The 17,051-nt window shown below is 44.3% G+C and overlaps 1 protein-coding gene across 1 annotated transcript; it reads right to left on the bottom strand.

The window, feature by feature from the left end:
- Positions 1-1,119: 1,119 nt before the first annotated feature.
- zfand5b (zinc finger, AN1-type domain 5b) lies at positions 1,120-16,713 on the bottom strand. The gene is made up of 6 exons (XM_084325262.1): positions 16,449-16,713; positions 13,783-13,967; positions 13,150-13,294; positions 9,948-10,051; positions 5,900-6,028; positions 1,120-5,723 (listed from the first exon to the last, which is right to left on the bottom strand). The coding sequence occupies exons 2-6, from the start codon at positions 13,937-13,939 to the stop codon at positions 5,575-5,577; spliced, it is 684 nt and encodes a 227-aa protein (XP_084181388.1). The 5' UTR covers positions 13,940-13,967; positions 16,449-16,713; the 3' UTR covers positions 1,120-5,574.
- Between the last annotated feature and the right edge of the window lie 338 nt (positions 16,714-17,051).

Here is a 17,051-nt window from a genome sequence, read left to right as displayed (position 1 = left end):
TGAAATTGTCCCAAGTTCTCAGCCTGTCTCTTTACTGGGGGCTGGCATTAGAACGTAAAATTGGTTATTTTCACTCTCATATTTGATTAATCATGGCAGCGCCAAATGAAAGATTCTCCATTAAAGTTTTGAGAAGTTGGACCATTTCAACAACTTCGGGGTAAATGTTTGTTTAGTTAATATAAAATGCTTCTGAGTAAGTAAAGTTAAATTACATGACATACCGTCACCCAGGAGATCTAACATTTATTTCAGTCTATGTTAATTTGCCTGGCTGTGATATGAAGCGAGCAATGTGTTTCACTGGAATCATGTTGCTATAGGCAATAGTTTGGACCCAAATGTAATTCCTATCAACTTACTGCATTAGCATTGCAACAGGAAATAAACATAGTCATTAGAATGTTATTGGTGTCACTTTTAAACCGTCTACAGTTGGGAACCAGCAACGTGACAGAAAAACACTGCATACATAAACACACACACACACACACACACAATAAGCAAAGAAAATCCATCCTACAACATAAATTGGATATTGACTTTGTGAACATTATGACGGTCTCCATGGTGATTTTCTGGAATATATGGGTACATTTCCTGATTCAGAACCCATTCATCATTCGTCAACGCATTAGCTCCAGAAACTGTGTCTTAACGACATCACAGATTAGAGCCTAGGTTGTCTAAAATGATAGGAATAACATGAATTCTGAATTCTAAATACCTTTGTCTCAAAAACTCTCAAATGTTTCTAGATCAATCTTTCATGGATGAATGATCCACATAAATTATGCACATGTCATTAAAAGCTAATTATTCTGGTCTGGAGAACATGTATGATATTACTGAATATTTGACACAACACGAGGGATACATAAGCATACATAGGGGCTGGAAAAAGGCAGGTCATTAATCTCAATGACAAATATAGTAGAATACCACTCAGTGAAAGGTTTGTTGTTATTTCTATGATCTGGAACAATGTAATGAGGTTTCTTATGAACATGAACTAGCTAAAAAATTATATAACTTGGAATGATTCCATTGTTAGTATTTTTAATTTTTTGGCCACAGGTAGAGTGGTCGTCTAGTGATCAGAAGGTTCTGGTTCGATTCCCGCCCCCTCCCGGGCAGCACGTCAAAGTGTCCTTGAGCAAGACACTAATTGCTCCCGATGAGCAGGTTGGCACCTCGCATGGTTGGCACCGCCGTCGGTGTCTGAATGTGTGAATGAATGGGTGAATGTGAGGAACAAAATTGTAAAGCGCTTTGAATAAAAGCGCTATATATTAATGCACCATTTACCATTTTTAATTGAACCTTTATTTAACCAGGCAGGTCAATTAAAAACAAATTCTTATTTACAATGACGGCCTGGCGAGAGGACAAAAGATCCCCTCGAAGGGTAACAAAATAAATTTTAAATAGAAAAGACGATACATACATCAGAGGTAAGGGAAATAATTAAAACACACATCAAACAACCAACCAAATACAATTACAAGGTATGTAATACATGAAGCAGAACAGACAAATGAGTTAAAAGGCCGGGTGACAGTTGCAGGGGTGAATAAACAACTCTGCGAGAGTCTTAAAAGCAGTGAGGGGGATCAATGTGTCCATTTTCAAAGTCTTCTGCATCTTGTTCAAACTGCTGGGAGCAGCAAATTGGAAAGAGGGCTGACCAAAGGAAGTGTTAACACGGAGAACATCTAGACTGAGAGATATGGTGAGCAGCTCTGGTCTTATAGGGAGTAGATGACAATTTTAACAGGTGTATCAAATAAGTAGGCGTCAGACCATGGAGGGTTCTATAATTTAGCGTAAGCCAATGAATTTCCCACGAGTGTAATGATGGCCAATTGACAGATGTGTATAAGTCACATTGATGTGTTGAAAAGGGGGACAAACCCACCAGTCGTGTTGCTAGCTATAGGGACACACTAAAGACAGTGCAGTAGTATTCATTCAGGGTCAGTAATTACATCCCCGAAGTGTGGCCGCTGCAGACTTTTTGCATGAATTCTGGTGACTCCATGACCTTTCCTCTAGTGCCACCATTAAGCCACATTTTCTATTTAAGAATGCGTTTGTCTCCTGATCCATTCGTCATAGTTATGAAACTGGTATCCAGAGATGTGTCAACTCATACAACTTTAAGGATCTATGAAATCTGCCATATTGGAATTTCCACCATCTTGAATTAGTTGACACTAGTCCATACTCCCTAACTAAACTTGCTGTGTGGAATCTGGGGACCAACATTTTCAAATGTGTGATTTAGATCATTGATAGGCCAAACCATATCCAATCAAATCATATCCAAGAAAAACGCACGGTAAAGAGGAAATGTGATCCGTTACTTGCGATTGTGAATGCACTGTCCGAATTCCCCCAAACTTGAGATGCTTTATAATAGCATGAAAGCCTGTGAAGTTCTGAGTCAGCTGGCCACATGGCAGCGCTATTATCATAAGTAAAAATCAACTCAACAGGCGTGGTCAAAAAGTAGATTGAGAATCGAGACAGATGTCTAGTTTCCATTTGAAGATCGACCTTTTCCAAGGTTTACTCTCATAACTCAACACTGAGCCTCGTATTAAATTTCTTTTTTAAAGAATTGCGACATTGAAGGATCCAGAACATGTAAGCCTTCATTTTGTTATTTCCTGTAAGTACAGCAAAGCACCTTCACCAAAATCTCCAACCAAAATAGTGTTGTGCTGCCCAGTAAAAAGAGCTTTATGAAGCACTGGGAACTATGGTGCCTTTTGTTTGAGTGATTTCAAAAGGATCAACTCTATAATAGCTCGGTTCACACCTAGACACACACTGAAAAGGTGGGGTGGGAATAACTGACAGCCAAGTTTCTAGGGACTCCATGTGCAGCCATGTTGTACAGCAGAGGCAAGCCAGAATGAAACCAAAACACAAGTCAATCAAAGACTGTCACCTGCTGGTCAATGGGGATAATGACTGATGGGCAAAATAAATATTGTTGCCACACCATCAAAAGAGAAGGCTCCAAACAATTTCTATAAAATTTGACCTAGCTACGGTTACAGAAGCAGGCTCGTGATATGAAGATCACAGGTTCAATCGCCAAGGCAATGGGTAATCCGTGCGGCGGGGAGGGTAATGATCTCTGCTCCCTCGACAACTACCACTGAGGTGCCCTTGAGCAAGGCACTGAACCCCCAGGGAGGCATCTGTGTATGCAACCCGCTGCACCCACTCCCCTGGCTGTTGGCGCAAGTGATCAATGCCGCTCGCTGGTGTTATGAGTGTTAAATCATGTGCCACGCCTAGCCTCTACCCCACTCACGCGGTGGGCGGATTGCAGGCCGCTAGCGTGCCTTTTTTTAGGCATGCTCAGGGGGTGTCTGTTGCCCCGTCACTGGAACCTGCAGGTGGTTCCATGCCACCCTTCCGCACGGCAGCCTGTGTTGCGCGGCGCGTGTCCAAACATAACAGTTCCCATGGCGAGGCACGAGAATAGGCAATACTTCACGTGATCGGATGTCACTGCCAGCGGATCCTGTTTACACCTCTATATGGTGTCACGACACGAGGACCTGCAGATAATGCACCGGTTGCCGTGACAGCGGGCGTAAAAGGACGTGCAACAGTGTGAACTCTATCTAGACATGGTGCTGAACTCCCGAGGCTGGCGAAACACTCTCAAGACCATCACACTTCAACAGGGACAAAATAAAAAAGGGCCATAGATTCTTCCTTCTATATCTCTGTACATAATTTTATTTACATGATACATTTTTGCAGTAATGTTGGGTAAGAAGATTATATGCGCGGTACATAAATATAAAGATTGTTTGTACAAACTTGCATAACGGAAAAAAAAGAGAAAGGGGTTAAAATTAAAATACAGATTTAAGTGAAATCTCACAGCCTTACCAAGTTAACAAGCAGCCAGACCAAAATGAACATAACGGAGAATACTTAATAAATCTATGACCACTTCATCAGCTTTCACTACTGAGGAACGCAACACTTGTTCTCACTCACACGCACACACACCATTCATGTGTGCTGTAGACAGCTTACGCTCAAGATACTTGTGTTTGATACAGAGTATGTCACACACACACACACACACCACAACCTCAGACATATTGATCAGCACACACAGCTTAAAAATGGAAAAAGCAAAACAAAAAACATTCAACACCAAAAAAACTAAAACAAACATGGGAAATATCAATCAAAACATTAGTGGAGCTAACCCTTCCAAACTCGAGAATTATGTTAAATGTAAGCTACTTGCCATATTGTCAAACAAATCCTGACTCTCGCAAACTTCTGGAAAAACAAACAAAAAGAAAGAAAATTACTAAACAAAAAGCAGAATAGGATAAATCAAAAACAATGATATTAGGTCAAGTGATCTGAGTGGATGTTAAAAGTGAGGTCATGTGACCTTGATAGCAGTGAGGCCATGACCTTGGTAGCAGTGAGGTCATGTGACCTTGGTAGCAAAGGCTCGCGTTTTCCCCATCCAGAGTTCAAAGCACATCACAGCATTCAGCCCCACAGACACAGAAATGATCTTCCAATGAACACAAGTCAACTAAAGAGTTTGTTGTGTGTGTGTGTGTGTGCAGTGCACAGCAGGAAGAAGGAGCCAGCAATGAAAAGGCTAGTATGCGAACAACACACACACTGATATAGAGAAATCCACGATGAGAGCCAGCTGGAACAGGAAACATCCACAAGGCTATAGGGGTCTGGCTGCTTTTCACCATATTCATTGGATGATTAACTCCATTTCATAAAAAGGTGACTAATAGTCTTTTTTCTTTTCAAAGTCACTTCATCACATTGACCGAGCCGTATGGATGTGTGGGGTCTCCCCTGAAACAAGGCCCCAGCAGAACGGAGACAAAACATTTGGGGGTTGGTAGCGAACAGACTCCATGAACACACACCATGACGCAAGGCGGGAGTAAACGGAACCTTCGATCCCTCCCAGACGGTCGAGGGAGGAGGGGAAAACATCCAATTTTTTTTCTCCCCCCCACAAGAGCCACAGCTGGGAGCAGCCACCGCTGCCGTGGTGCGGGCCAGCCAAGGGCTGTAACAGTCTCAAGAGTCCCGCAGGCTACAGCGTCCGAGCTCTCCTCCTCCCCAGAACAAAGAGATACAGTGAGAGAGACTCACAAGTAAACTTAGGCCAATCACGACACATCAGACCGCCTACCAGACATGTATCAACCCCACCCTCAATCCACACTAAGGATGTCTTTTCTCGACCAACGAATTGCTTCAAAGTCTCTTCGTCGGCCACTCTTTTTTTTTGTTCATGATCAACTCCTGCCCAGTTACCCCCAAATAATTGTAAGCTCAAGACAAATGCAAATGAAAGTCGAGAACAAAAAAAGATCTTTCATGCATTGGGGGAAGAAAGAAATCCCCCCCCCCCCAAACTGTAATAATAATAAAAAAAACTAGTCCTTTTCAACGCAGGTCATGTGCGAGTCCTTTTTTTTCTTCTCTTCTTCCTTTAAGCCAAACCAAGTATTCAACGTCAAAAGATCGAGAAGAGTCTTGTTTTTATATTCTCTGGATCTTGTCAGCGACCACCACAGGGTTCTCTTTGCGGATCTTTGCGGCGGCCTCCGCTTTGTAGTCGTATGGACAGTTGTGCTTGTCTGAGTAGCGGTGGATTCCACAGAATAGGTTCCCACAGCGGCACGCGAAACCTGAAAAACACAAAGGAAGAGGCGTCACGTGAAGAGAAACATGTGAACACATGTGTCACTGTCCAAGCGTGCCACACACACAGACGGTGTAAACGACGGTAAACACCGGGAGAAACGTGGGGCTCCTCGTCTGAATGTTGCCGTTGCAGTAATAGCGTTCGACAGCGAAGGCTCACCTGTAAGGCCAACCTTCTTGCGGCACATAAAGCATCTATTCTTCTTGGGTTTAGCGGCCTCGGGGGGTTTGGAGTCATCACTGCCGGCAGTGCTGGGCGGGGAGGTTGAGGCGGTGGGCTGCGTCACCACTGAAAAGACAAGAGAGCGGATGGTGAGTCGAGGCGGTCTGTGAGCTGCTACGCCATTTTACTTCCAAAATCACTTCATTGGGCAACATAAGCAGCAATCAACTCTCTAGCCAGGCAGCCAGTATGTTTTTTTTAACCTCTTAACGTGCAACGGCCCGGCCCCTCTTGAGGGCGATTTGCCCACCGGCGCGACACGCCACTTTGGCGACCTCTAGCGACTCGGGTGTGCATATTTTTTAAACAATATATATATATATATAGAATTAAAGTCCTATTTGTTGCCTTTCAATTGCCACAAATCCGTTCAGTGGTTCTCGAGTTACATGCCGATATGTGAGGTGTGCGCCAAAGTCTTTAGCAGACTTTCAATTTTTTCAAATACCACTCCCGACACTCTAGCTCCGTCAATCATTTGGCGATCTTGAAAATTACACACGCTGCTCGCAGTGCCCTCGTTGCCCACAGGCCCGTCTCATTTGCACCGAAGATAGCAAGCGTACAGCTCCTCTTTTAACATCACTGAAGCATTAAACAATGGCCCAGTAAACTATTCACTTTAGTTTAATACACGAGGCGTTGTCTAACATCATCTAGCTGGCTAGCTACTGATAGCTCATAACATCATTGAAATTCGATTTTGCAGCTGTGGCTAAAGTTAGCTAGCTACCAGTGTACCATCCATCTGCGACTACACTACACGTATGAACTCGACATAACGTTAACGTTACTCCGTTTCCATGAAGTGTTTAATTAGCAGCAATCTGTGGTTGAAAATGTAACGTTAATGCTCCGTGTATTGCATGGACAGGAAGCAGTCATGCGAGGACAGGAAGCCGTCATGAAATCGTTGGTCATATTGTAGTCTTTTAGTCTTATTAACTAAAAGATTTTAACCAAATAAAAAGCAGCAGCACTATTGCATAACTGAGTCATGTTTGTTATGTATTTCTTTCTTTAGGGGAGTAGGACATTTGTTTCACAGTTTTAGCATGATGTTTTATAGATGGCTAGGTTAAACACAGGTTTTTGTTTTTAAGAGGGGGGGTTTATTTCAAATATGCAACACAACAAACAAACATCAAGTACAGATATAGCCTTAAGCCGCTCAAATAATAAATGTATAATTTTTTTTTATATAATAATCTAAAAGAAACTATAAGAGTATCGATAAAGTACAGCTAAGCAGTATCGACTTTTTGAAGTTGGGAGCACCTGTGCTACCAAGTAAAAATGTTAATTTCTAGCCCTGCGAGGGTAGTTTGTGCCGATGATAAATAGTTCCATCTTGTCGCTGTTGAGTTTGAGGAGGTTGTGGGTCAGCCAGGTTTGAAGTTTGGATATGCAGGACTCAATGTGACTGAGGGGTGGGTTGTGGGGGGGATTGTGTGCTGATGTAGATTTGGGTGTCGTCGGCGTAGCAGTGGAAGTCGAGGTTGTATTTTCAGTCCTCGGAGTTCAAGTTAAAAAATTGCCACTTTTGGGGGCACCAGTTAACACTATGGGTGCCGGCCAGAAATCCGGAAAATGACTGTGGATTGCCAGCGCTATTTGTCTATGGAGAAATTCCCCTTCTTTGCAGGGCTATAACTTTTTAAATTCTATTGCTACATTACCATTATTAGGGCCCATTCAAAGTCCTATATGTATTGTTCATTGTGTAGCAACGTTAAACTTTTTCATTCACATAGTCATAGTAAAGTATGGTCTAATGTATAAGTACGTTTTCATCTCTTTCTGCAGCTTTCTCCAGAACGTGATATATAGCCCCAAATGTATTATATTGATGATGAAATACAGTTTGATGGCAATCGGGGTGATATAAAAAATTTCAATTGGACGTACTTCTAGAATGATCTACGTATGATCTGATGATGACCGGATGGGCGGGGGATCGTTTATAATTCCGTGGGCAGCGTTATATCATTCATCTAGTGTGGGTGATATGTTCATCATAACAGTTTATATGGAATACGAGCAAAAATAACGCTGAATCTTACCGTATCCTCCTCGCGCCGTTGGGCGATGAGCGTGGAACAGTCATTTACCTATTATGGTATGTAGAAATATCGGGTCCATTTCCAGCTTGTATAATAGTATATATGTCCAAATCATGTTGTTTATCGAGTTATTGGCAATCGATCGCTATGTATTGTGTCGAGATCGAGTCCCGGTAGCCAAACAGAGTGCCCGGAAGTAATACGGCCGACCAGCACAACCTCCATAGCACTTCCTGTTTGGCGATTGCGCCGATCGGCCACCAGATGGCGCTCCTGAACCGCCAGAGAGCTCAGTGGGTCCTCCTGGTGGATCTCAGGCCAGCGGAGGGGAAATATGAATCCGATCGCAGATTTTGGAAATATTGATATAACGACGCTGTAAAGCGTCCTCCGGCAACTTGAGCATGGCCGGGAATGACGCTTTTAAGCGTTTTCCGGCAGTCAAAGTGTTAAGAGGTTAATAGTTAATACTAGGGCTGGGCGATATGGCCAAAAACGTTATCGCGATAAAATAATTTTCATATAACTCGATATAGATAATTATAGTCGATATGTCAAGTTTAACACTTTAATTCGCCAAAAACGCTGTAGGACGTCTTTCCCCGCCATGCTCATTCTGCCAAAGACGCCGTACCACGTCTTTGATATCAATATTTCAAAAATCTGTGATCAAAATCATATTTCTCCCCCCGGAAACCTGAGATCTACTGTTGAGCCTCTCCAACGGTTCAAGAGCGCCATCTGGTGGCCGATCGGCAGATCGCCCAAACAGGAAGTGGTGCTCGCCCATATTTCGTCCGGGCACTCGCTATCGTTAGCGGGACTCCATCTTGATACACTGGACATCGATTGGTTGCAAATAACTCGATAAACAACATGATTTGGACGTATATACTATTATACAACCTGGAAATGGATCGCATATTTCTACATCCCATAATAGGAAAATTTCTGTTCCACGCTCATCGCCCAACGCTATGAGGAAGCTACGGTAAGATTCATCGTTATTTTTCAACGTGTTCGATACTAACTGCTCTAATGATCATATCACCCACACTAGATGAATCATATAACGTTGGCCACGGAATTATAAACGACCCCCCCCCCCATCAAATGATCAGTAGTAACTTCTAGAAGCACGTCAATTTGAAATTTTTTATCGCGCGCAGATTCCTATCAAACTGTATTTCATCATCAATATAATGCATTTGGGGCTATAAATCACGTTCTGGAGAAAGCTGCAGAAAACGATAAAAACATACTTATACTTTAGACCGTATTTTAGTATGAATATGTGAATGAAAAAGTATAACGTTGCTACACCCTGAACAATAGATATAGGACGTTGAATGGGCCATAGTAATGTCAATTTAGCAATACAATTTAAAAAGTTATAGCCCTGCAAAGAAGGGGAACTTCTCCATATTAAATAGGGCTGGCGGAGGATGGTAAATTATGAATTTAAGCCTGGCGATCAAAGTGTTAATTAACTTCTTATGCCCGGCGCCGATGGACGGGCTATTAATAGACTTGTTTTGCTGCTGCGAATGTCTCGAGTTGATGTCGTCATCAGTCCGCACACGTTAGCAGTTAGCACGTTAGCAGCCTCAGAATTCACGCCACACACCCACTCGGCACGTAAACTATAAAATAGCGCCGTGCAAGCTAATTATCCTAGCCAGCCTTGTTTACTACTTGAGTCCTACCTCTCTACCCAGAGGTGCACCGCGGGTCTCCTTCCGCTGTCGGCCATCTCTGGTTGTTGCGTGTGCTCATATCCAAGCTTGGAAAATCGATATATCGAAACTTTGCAACCACGTTTCATGTTTATTTTCGAGGAAATAATTTATCGCGATAGTTATCGTTTTATCGCCCAGCCCTAGTTAATACCCTGTGGTTCAACACACATTGTGGACACCTACCAGGCTCTGGGAGTTCTACTGAGGCCGATGCTCCGTCCTCAGTGCAGGAGAGGCTCATCTCCGTCATCTGTTGGGTCATGGGGAGGGCCGCTGCAGACGCACCTCTGTGGGGAGAAGAGAAACTGCGTTGGATTTATCAGTCAGAAAAAGCTACCGCACTACAAAAAGGGACGAATTTTTGATCAAACACAGCATGTGAATCTGTAAACAGTGATCCCTAGGCAAAATATGACAGCATGGAACTGCGCTTCGTTTACAGTTTTTGCCTTAGTCAGGTGTGCGTGTTGGATTTCAGCGGGTATAGGGGGAGGGGTTGCTACTGCTAAGAGAGGTATGGAGAAATTCACAGGATAATACGTTACTAAACTAGTACCAACCCTAAATGTCAGACAAAAACAAGTAAACAAAGTGCAATACCAAGCAGGGCTCTTTTGCCTAGGGGACGCCGTTTGACGGCATTACAAATTCTACCGTTAAACGGTTATTCCCCTCCACTGCAGTGTATTATAACAAGAGATGCATGGACAGTAGGCACTGGTATGTATGGGGCCAATACAGGGCTTCTGAGAAGTTCTGATACTAACAAAATACCAAGAGCCACATGGGACGTGTCAGAAAGCAAAGGAACGTGACCGCCCAGGTAGATTAAAAGCAATGGAATTCCAATAATGTACACAGACCAGTGCAGACCGTCAACTCTAGAAGCCATGATTTGACATTGCCCATGAGAACTCCTCTCACGAGTTACCTCTTGCCGTTTGAGTGCGAGCCAGTGCCACTCGCACCAACAGGCAACAGGTCCAATGAATCCATGCTTTGCATCCTTGCCATCCCTGTATGCCCAAGTCACAGAAAAAAAAAACTAAACCAATGTTGGCTGCTAACGTTAACTAAGCTGGTCCCAAAACAGTTAAACTAACTCTGGAGCAGCTCATAGCGGAACAGTCCTCTGGGCGAGCCAACTTTAGTTCGCACCCTCTAGCAGTGAGGAATAGATGGGGCAGAGTCAGAGACCCTTTCACCCTCTATACCTTCAGGTGATTTCAAGTAGCCAAGCGTTAACACTATGAAAACTACTGGATAGATTAATATTTCACTTCATTAACTGAAATATTCTAAATTCATAAAGTCTGCTATAAGCCATTCTTCCCCCTCTCTTTGTGCGTCTGTGTGTGTGCATGTTGTTTGTGTAAGCTATAGGCTAATCTTTGTGATGTGGATTAACCCTTTCACTACCACACTACAGACGGTTAACCGTCTGTAGTATGGTAGTAAAGGGTTAACCTTCTGTAGTGTGGTAGTGAAAGGGTTAACCCTTTGTCGTGTGGCAGTGAAAGGGTTAACCTTCTGTAATGTCGCAGTGAAAGGGTTAAGTTAGCTTTAACAATCCTGAGCCTATATTATTCAAAAAGATATATCTATCATATTTTTATTTTTTAACGTATAATATAATTGTGAAACCGTGAGTTCCTCACACACCAATCATACCATCAAAATCTCATATCGTGATCGACATCCCTAGTGCGGTCACACGCCGCACCACCCAGCCGGGAGAGGCTCCGTCGCTACAGTACATTCAAGAACAGAAAAGATGGAGGACGAAGAAGGAGAGACCAGAGATGTTACATTGTAGCAAAGTCTACCGGGTGATGGGCGCCACAGTGGCGCACCACGTAAGTGCACTCGCACTATAATCGCAGCATCCAGGGTTCGAGTCTGGCCCGGGGACCTATGCTGCATGTCCTCCCAACTTTCCTCTGCCTGTCCTGTCTGTTAAGAAAGCTGTAAAAATGCTAAAAAAAGTAGAGTGCAGGTAGACCTGGCTGTGGGCCACTTTGACGCTGAGAGTATAAAGTTTGCATTGTGCCGTTAGCGGGAGTGAGACCCGAACACAACCAGTTGGGCTTTCATCGCACACAGAAACTGTGTGACCAGTGAGAGGAATTTTCACGGGGCAATGTCTAAAGCTGGACTTAAATCACTCCTGGAAACCGTGACATTTTGTTTTTTAGTCCACTTTTTCTCCCATTTTCTATATTTTCTCCCATCCCAATTTCGTATCATCCAATTCAACCCTCCCCTGTCACGAACGCTGTTTCTTGCCTCCCACAAGCTGGCTGCAGTGTGGACTAAGTCATACATAGCACAAGTCCCCTCCGGTACTTGAGGTAACAGCATTCGCATCTTTTCACCTGCGCAGCTCGATCTCTGTGGCGAGGAGTAACGCATGGGAGGCTCACGCTGCCCCAGACACTTCCTGATTCTACTGCGCAGGCGCACCAACCGACCTGTAGGAGTCGCTGTCCACAACGCCTGATCCCCACCCATCAGTTTCCCACCCCCTAATACGGCCAATGTGTATTAGTACGGACGACCAGCTAAACTGAAAGCAATGTGGAGCACTGGGATCGAACAGTCGAGCCCAGCGTCTCCGCATTCGTGGCGAGTGCCTTGCCCACTACGCCACGTAGCCGCCCGAAACCATGACATTTTGTAACGATAAGCACCGGAACCAGGGGCGGTAGACTTTAGTATAACAAATTTATTTTTAAATAATAAATGTTATTAAAAAAAAACGATTACGCATCAATTTTAGAACATCATATGACGACGACTGATTTTGTTTTACCTTTCTTCTCGACCAAAGCCTGCCTTTCTGTCATCTTCTACAAGTTACCAAAGACGTTTCAAAATAACTGGAGAAACGCGCCGTGGCTCCCTCCTCCCTCTCAACGCGAGCTGAAACTACCGTTTGGGCTTGGAACGCACCGCTGTGAAGGAAGCGTGCGCTGCATTTACAACACGAGACAAAATGTGAGCAACACGGCATAATAATCGTTTTGTCTCGATTATCTCGTTTTCATGAACGTGGGAAGCCAAAAGTGTAATTGAAACTCGATTAAAAAGGAGCTGTAAGTAAATATCTAGGGTTCTCTCTCCTGATTGGATGATGTGGGAATGGGATACAAGAAGGTGTATTTTCCGTTTACTGCAGAGCGGATGGACAGGGAGACCCGTGTTACTGAACAAACACTCCGCATCAGTGGTGGCTGTCAGAATGTAGAGCTAGCAAACACTTATTTGAACAAAATAAATACCACTTACAGCACCTTTAATCACCCAGCCCTAGGGGGTAGGTTGTAAACCTTTATTTTTCCAGCTGGCAGATATCTATGCTGCATGTGAAATACTGTGGACTCACCTGGCAGCATCAGCAGCCTCAGCAGCAGCAGCAGCCTCAGCAGAAGCAGCAGCTTCAGCAGCAGCAACGGCGTTGTTCAACGTAGCCTCTATTCTCATGATGGCAGAGGCCTCTGCTGTGGGGCTACCGGATACACTGCTGCCACCTGAGGGAGACAATTCACTTCAATCAAGTCACGGTAACGTAACCCAGACAATGGCTTGCAGTCGTAAAATAAATGACAACTGTTGAATTCTTCAGAGAAATGTGGTGTTCGGATTAACAGTGTTTTCAAAAGAGGACTGCAGAAGTAGAGTACTTTTAGGTGATGTAGACACTCATGCCTAACTTTTCTACTTAATTTAGATTATTTTAATATTTTTTTTTATTATTATTCTAGTCCAAGTCTATATTTTGTGATTCTGTGTGAAGGGGGTAATAGCAAAGTTTGATATTCATTGCATGGCGTAACAATAAAATAAGAATATTGCACATTCATCCTCAAGAGATTAGCTTCACAACTGCTATTATTATACATTGGTGATCCAAGAAATATCATAGCAGACCATGGTTCTCTGCCAGGGTATGATTGGTGGACCTGCAAAACAAAAGAAACGGCAAACAAATGTCCAGAGCAGGAACAGTAGATCTCACCCATGACACTCAGGGGACTGAGTCCTCCATTGTTCTGTCTTGTAAGGTGGTCCTTGTAGCACACAGAGCACATGCCGTTGGTCCTGGGATTGCCATAGAAACCACAACCGGTGGCACAGAGCGTAGGCACTTGGCTCTGATTGGTCTCCTGGGCCATAGTGATGTCTGCTGCCAGGTGAACTGACCTGGAGGACAAAACACAGAAACACTTTTTGAGCTGGGACACGGAGAGATCAACACCAGAGTGTAAAAAAAAGCATGCCTGAAGAAACGAGGATAGAACGGCTCGAGGGAGGTTCGGCCACAGCTAGTTAAGTCATCATATGACGGCTGTCCAGATGTCTTAAGCAAAGCGTAACAGCCATAAAATCAATTGTGAATGGAATAAAAACCATGTGGCGTTTACAAACACTAATCTCATCAAACCGTGGTACTGTACAGAGATTACAGATAGCCTTGATGATGTTAAGACTATCCAAACAGCAGCATGACTGTTCTGGAATTCACAGGCCAGGGTGGTCTCGATCACTCTGGGAGTCTTGGCACGACTGCAGCCATTGCCCCGGGAGACGCCTCGCTAAATCACACCTCACCTCATTCAGGTTCAACACGCCGCTGGGCGCCCCCTCACCCTCCACCGCGTCACACAACAACTCTATTTATACTATCGTAGTGACAGTTCAACATTGCTCACAGGCGCCAGTGTTTTAAAGTTCTGATGAACATCATATCATATACCACTACCCACCCTTGTCTACCGGTACTTGATTTGCCGGTTCAGCCCTATGTGCAAGAAAACACACAAGGGGATAAGGGTGATGAGCTCATCGCATAATCAACAAAGCTGCATTGTTATCATCCGCATGGGGCTGCCAGACAAGACCGGCTTCTTTTAAAACAGCTGGTGAGGATTCAGAGTTTCAATCATAAAAATCAGCACAGACAAGAGCCGGTCCCACCCTTATATTTTTATCAGAGTGAAACATTAGTCAACATCTTTCTCAGGTTGAACAAGGCGATCAACAATTTTTTTGATCTTACAGCCTCAGTCTTGGGGGTGTAAGATGGTGTAAGACCGGTGGGTATTGAAAAGTGTGTGTGTGGGGGGGGGGGATCAATCACACCAAATAATTATGTCAGCATGTCACAACACGCTTCCCCAGTCCAGTGCGTCAGAGGTTTTCCCCGACAGACAAACACTATTGCAATCTGCCCCCATGATACACGTGTATGGTGCCTGCTGACTGCGGTGTTCTGCGGTCTACCAGCCTCCTCACATGGACGGACGGGAGTAGCTCTCCTCTGTCACAAGGGTGCAATGTGACTCGCTGATCTCTCAAGGCACACACACACGCTCACTAGTAGCTCGCACGGTGCCTGATGGCTCATACAGCAGCCACCAGACTATTTATAGGCAGCAGCCTGGTTGGAAGCCCCGCTGCTAAGGTCTGGTTACATCACAGAACCCGATCACACGCCTGGAGCCCGGTCGGGTTGTTCGCAGATGATCGAGAACGAGTTAGTCTTTCAGGATCATACTGTAATAATATTTACAGACACTGTACTGAGAACCATACTGGCTACTAGGTGACAGCAGCCTTGGCCGAGTGCTGCCTAGCCTGTGTGCCAACAACAAGATCATAAACATAACCGTTTGTTATAATTAGTCCTGACTGCCAGTAATAATGGATGATGTCTCCTCGACCTAACTTAGAGCCACACTAGTAGCAGCTAACACTGTGTAGCCTCCCTCCCCCACCATCCTCCTCCCCAACAGCCATCTTCACTGGATGTTCTCTGACAAACAACTGGGGCCACCGTTCACTTGCTCTTTAAATCCACTGAGTCATGCTAGTAGCGAGCTAACGAGCTAACCACCGATGTGATCGGATCAGCTAACGTCCTCAGCAATACACTACATAAAACAATCAGGGTGTAATCGCCAATGTGATCCAGTGCGATACCGATCGAGATTATTAAAATAAAGCAAACCTTCACGTTTAATTACGAGAGAGAGGAGGATACCTAACAGGACATTACCCTGCTAGCTACAGCTAAGCTAACTTTAGCTCCTTGGCTTTGTCTGCTCTTTGTTTTTGTCAGGGTCGCGTCGGCCTCGTCCGTTAACAGCTACTCAACGTTCAGTGTAAAACACGCAATGTTAGGTCACTATTAGACAAAGATAACGTCGGGTTTAACCTATTGACCAACTATCACGTACTGTGGTCAAATCTACATGTTGACGGCGAGCTGCTGAACAGTTTGACCAGAAGAAGCCCGCTAGCTACATGCTAACGTTAGCACCGACCTGGAGCTGAAACCACCAGTACAAGGAGAGCACCGTCGACGTTATTAGTTAAAGTTACCCACGAGTGACTGAACTTACCGGGGTTAGTTAGCTAGACACAAGTGGAATTACTAGTTTATTAGTTAATAACTTTAAGTAAGTTATATTAGTGGAAATCGTTACAGAACCACGTGCTAATATAGCTATAGCTAACATCGTTATAGTAACGTTAGGGTCAACAACCTAACTGTTAAAAAGTTATTAATTCACCGACAACACAAAGCTCGATTTGACCCGATTCATCATCATCGCGTCTCGTCAACAATAAGTTCAGGCCGAAGAACGAGCAACTAGTTATAACGACGATGAAGCCACTTACCTTCTAGACGAGAATGGCGTTCGTTAAGCGATAGCGTTCAGCAGAAACTTTAGACGTTTTTTTTTGGTGAAAGACAAGTAATGTCACCGCTAGCAGCTTTAGATCTCCGGCGTCAACACGTCCTCTAGCCTTCTCTTCTTCCACTTGTTGTGTTTGTAGGCTCTAGGCTCCCTGACAGAGTGCCGCGGCTCAGGCTCCTCACCCCGGGGAGAATGTGCCACTGGTGTCGCTGCCTCGGTGCCTCCTGTCCGCTGCTGGTGCTCAGCTCCGGGTGACGCGGTGATGACGCGTTGTTGTGTTTGTTGCCTTCTTTCAGGAGAGAGGGGGCGGGGCGAGACACGTCACACGGAATACACAGAGACCCTCTGATTGGACACGAGAGAGGTTTGGGCACGAGCCACGTAGGACATTTTTTGGGACTATTAACCCGTTCACTGCCGCACACTAACCAAAAACGGTTAACCCTTTCACTGAGACAATACACATAGGGTTAACGCTTTCACTGCCACACGACAGCCGGTTAACACACATTTTTGGACTTACAAACATCAACAACATTACAATTGACAGACAAAATTATACAAAAATAACATCTAAATCAAG

The sequence above is a fragment of the Notolepis coatsorum genome (assembly GCF_963971535.1).
Source record: "Notolepis coatsorum genome assembly, chromosome: 11".
Classification (NCBI taxonomy): Eukaryota; Metazoa; Chordata; class Actinopteri; order Aulopiformes; family Paralepididae; genus Notolepis; species Notolepis coatsorum.
This window is presented reverse-complemented; position numbering and strand designations above follow the sequence as displayed.

What these genes read in the sequence shown, in the direction of transcription:
- zfand5b (XM_084325262.1), bottom strand. Translation starts at nt 13,939, where the DNA reads ATGGCCCAGGAGACCAATCAGAGCCAAGTGCCTACGCTCTGTGCCACC. An exon ending in CAGTCCCCTGAGTGTCATGG is followed by an intron (nt 13,295 to 13,782) that starts GTGAGATCTACT and finishes TGTCTCCCTCAG; the next exon opens with GTGGCAGCAGTGTATCCGGT. An exon ending in GAGGCTGCTGATGCTGCCAG is followed by an intron (nt 10,052 to 13,149) that starts GTGAGTCCACAG and finishes TTCTCCCCACAG; the next exon opens with AGGTGCGTCTGCAGCGGCCC.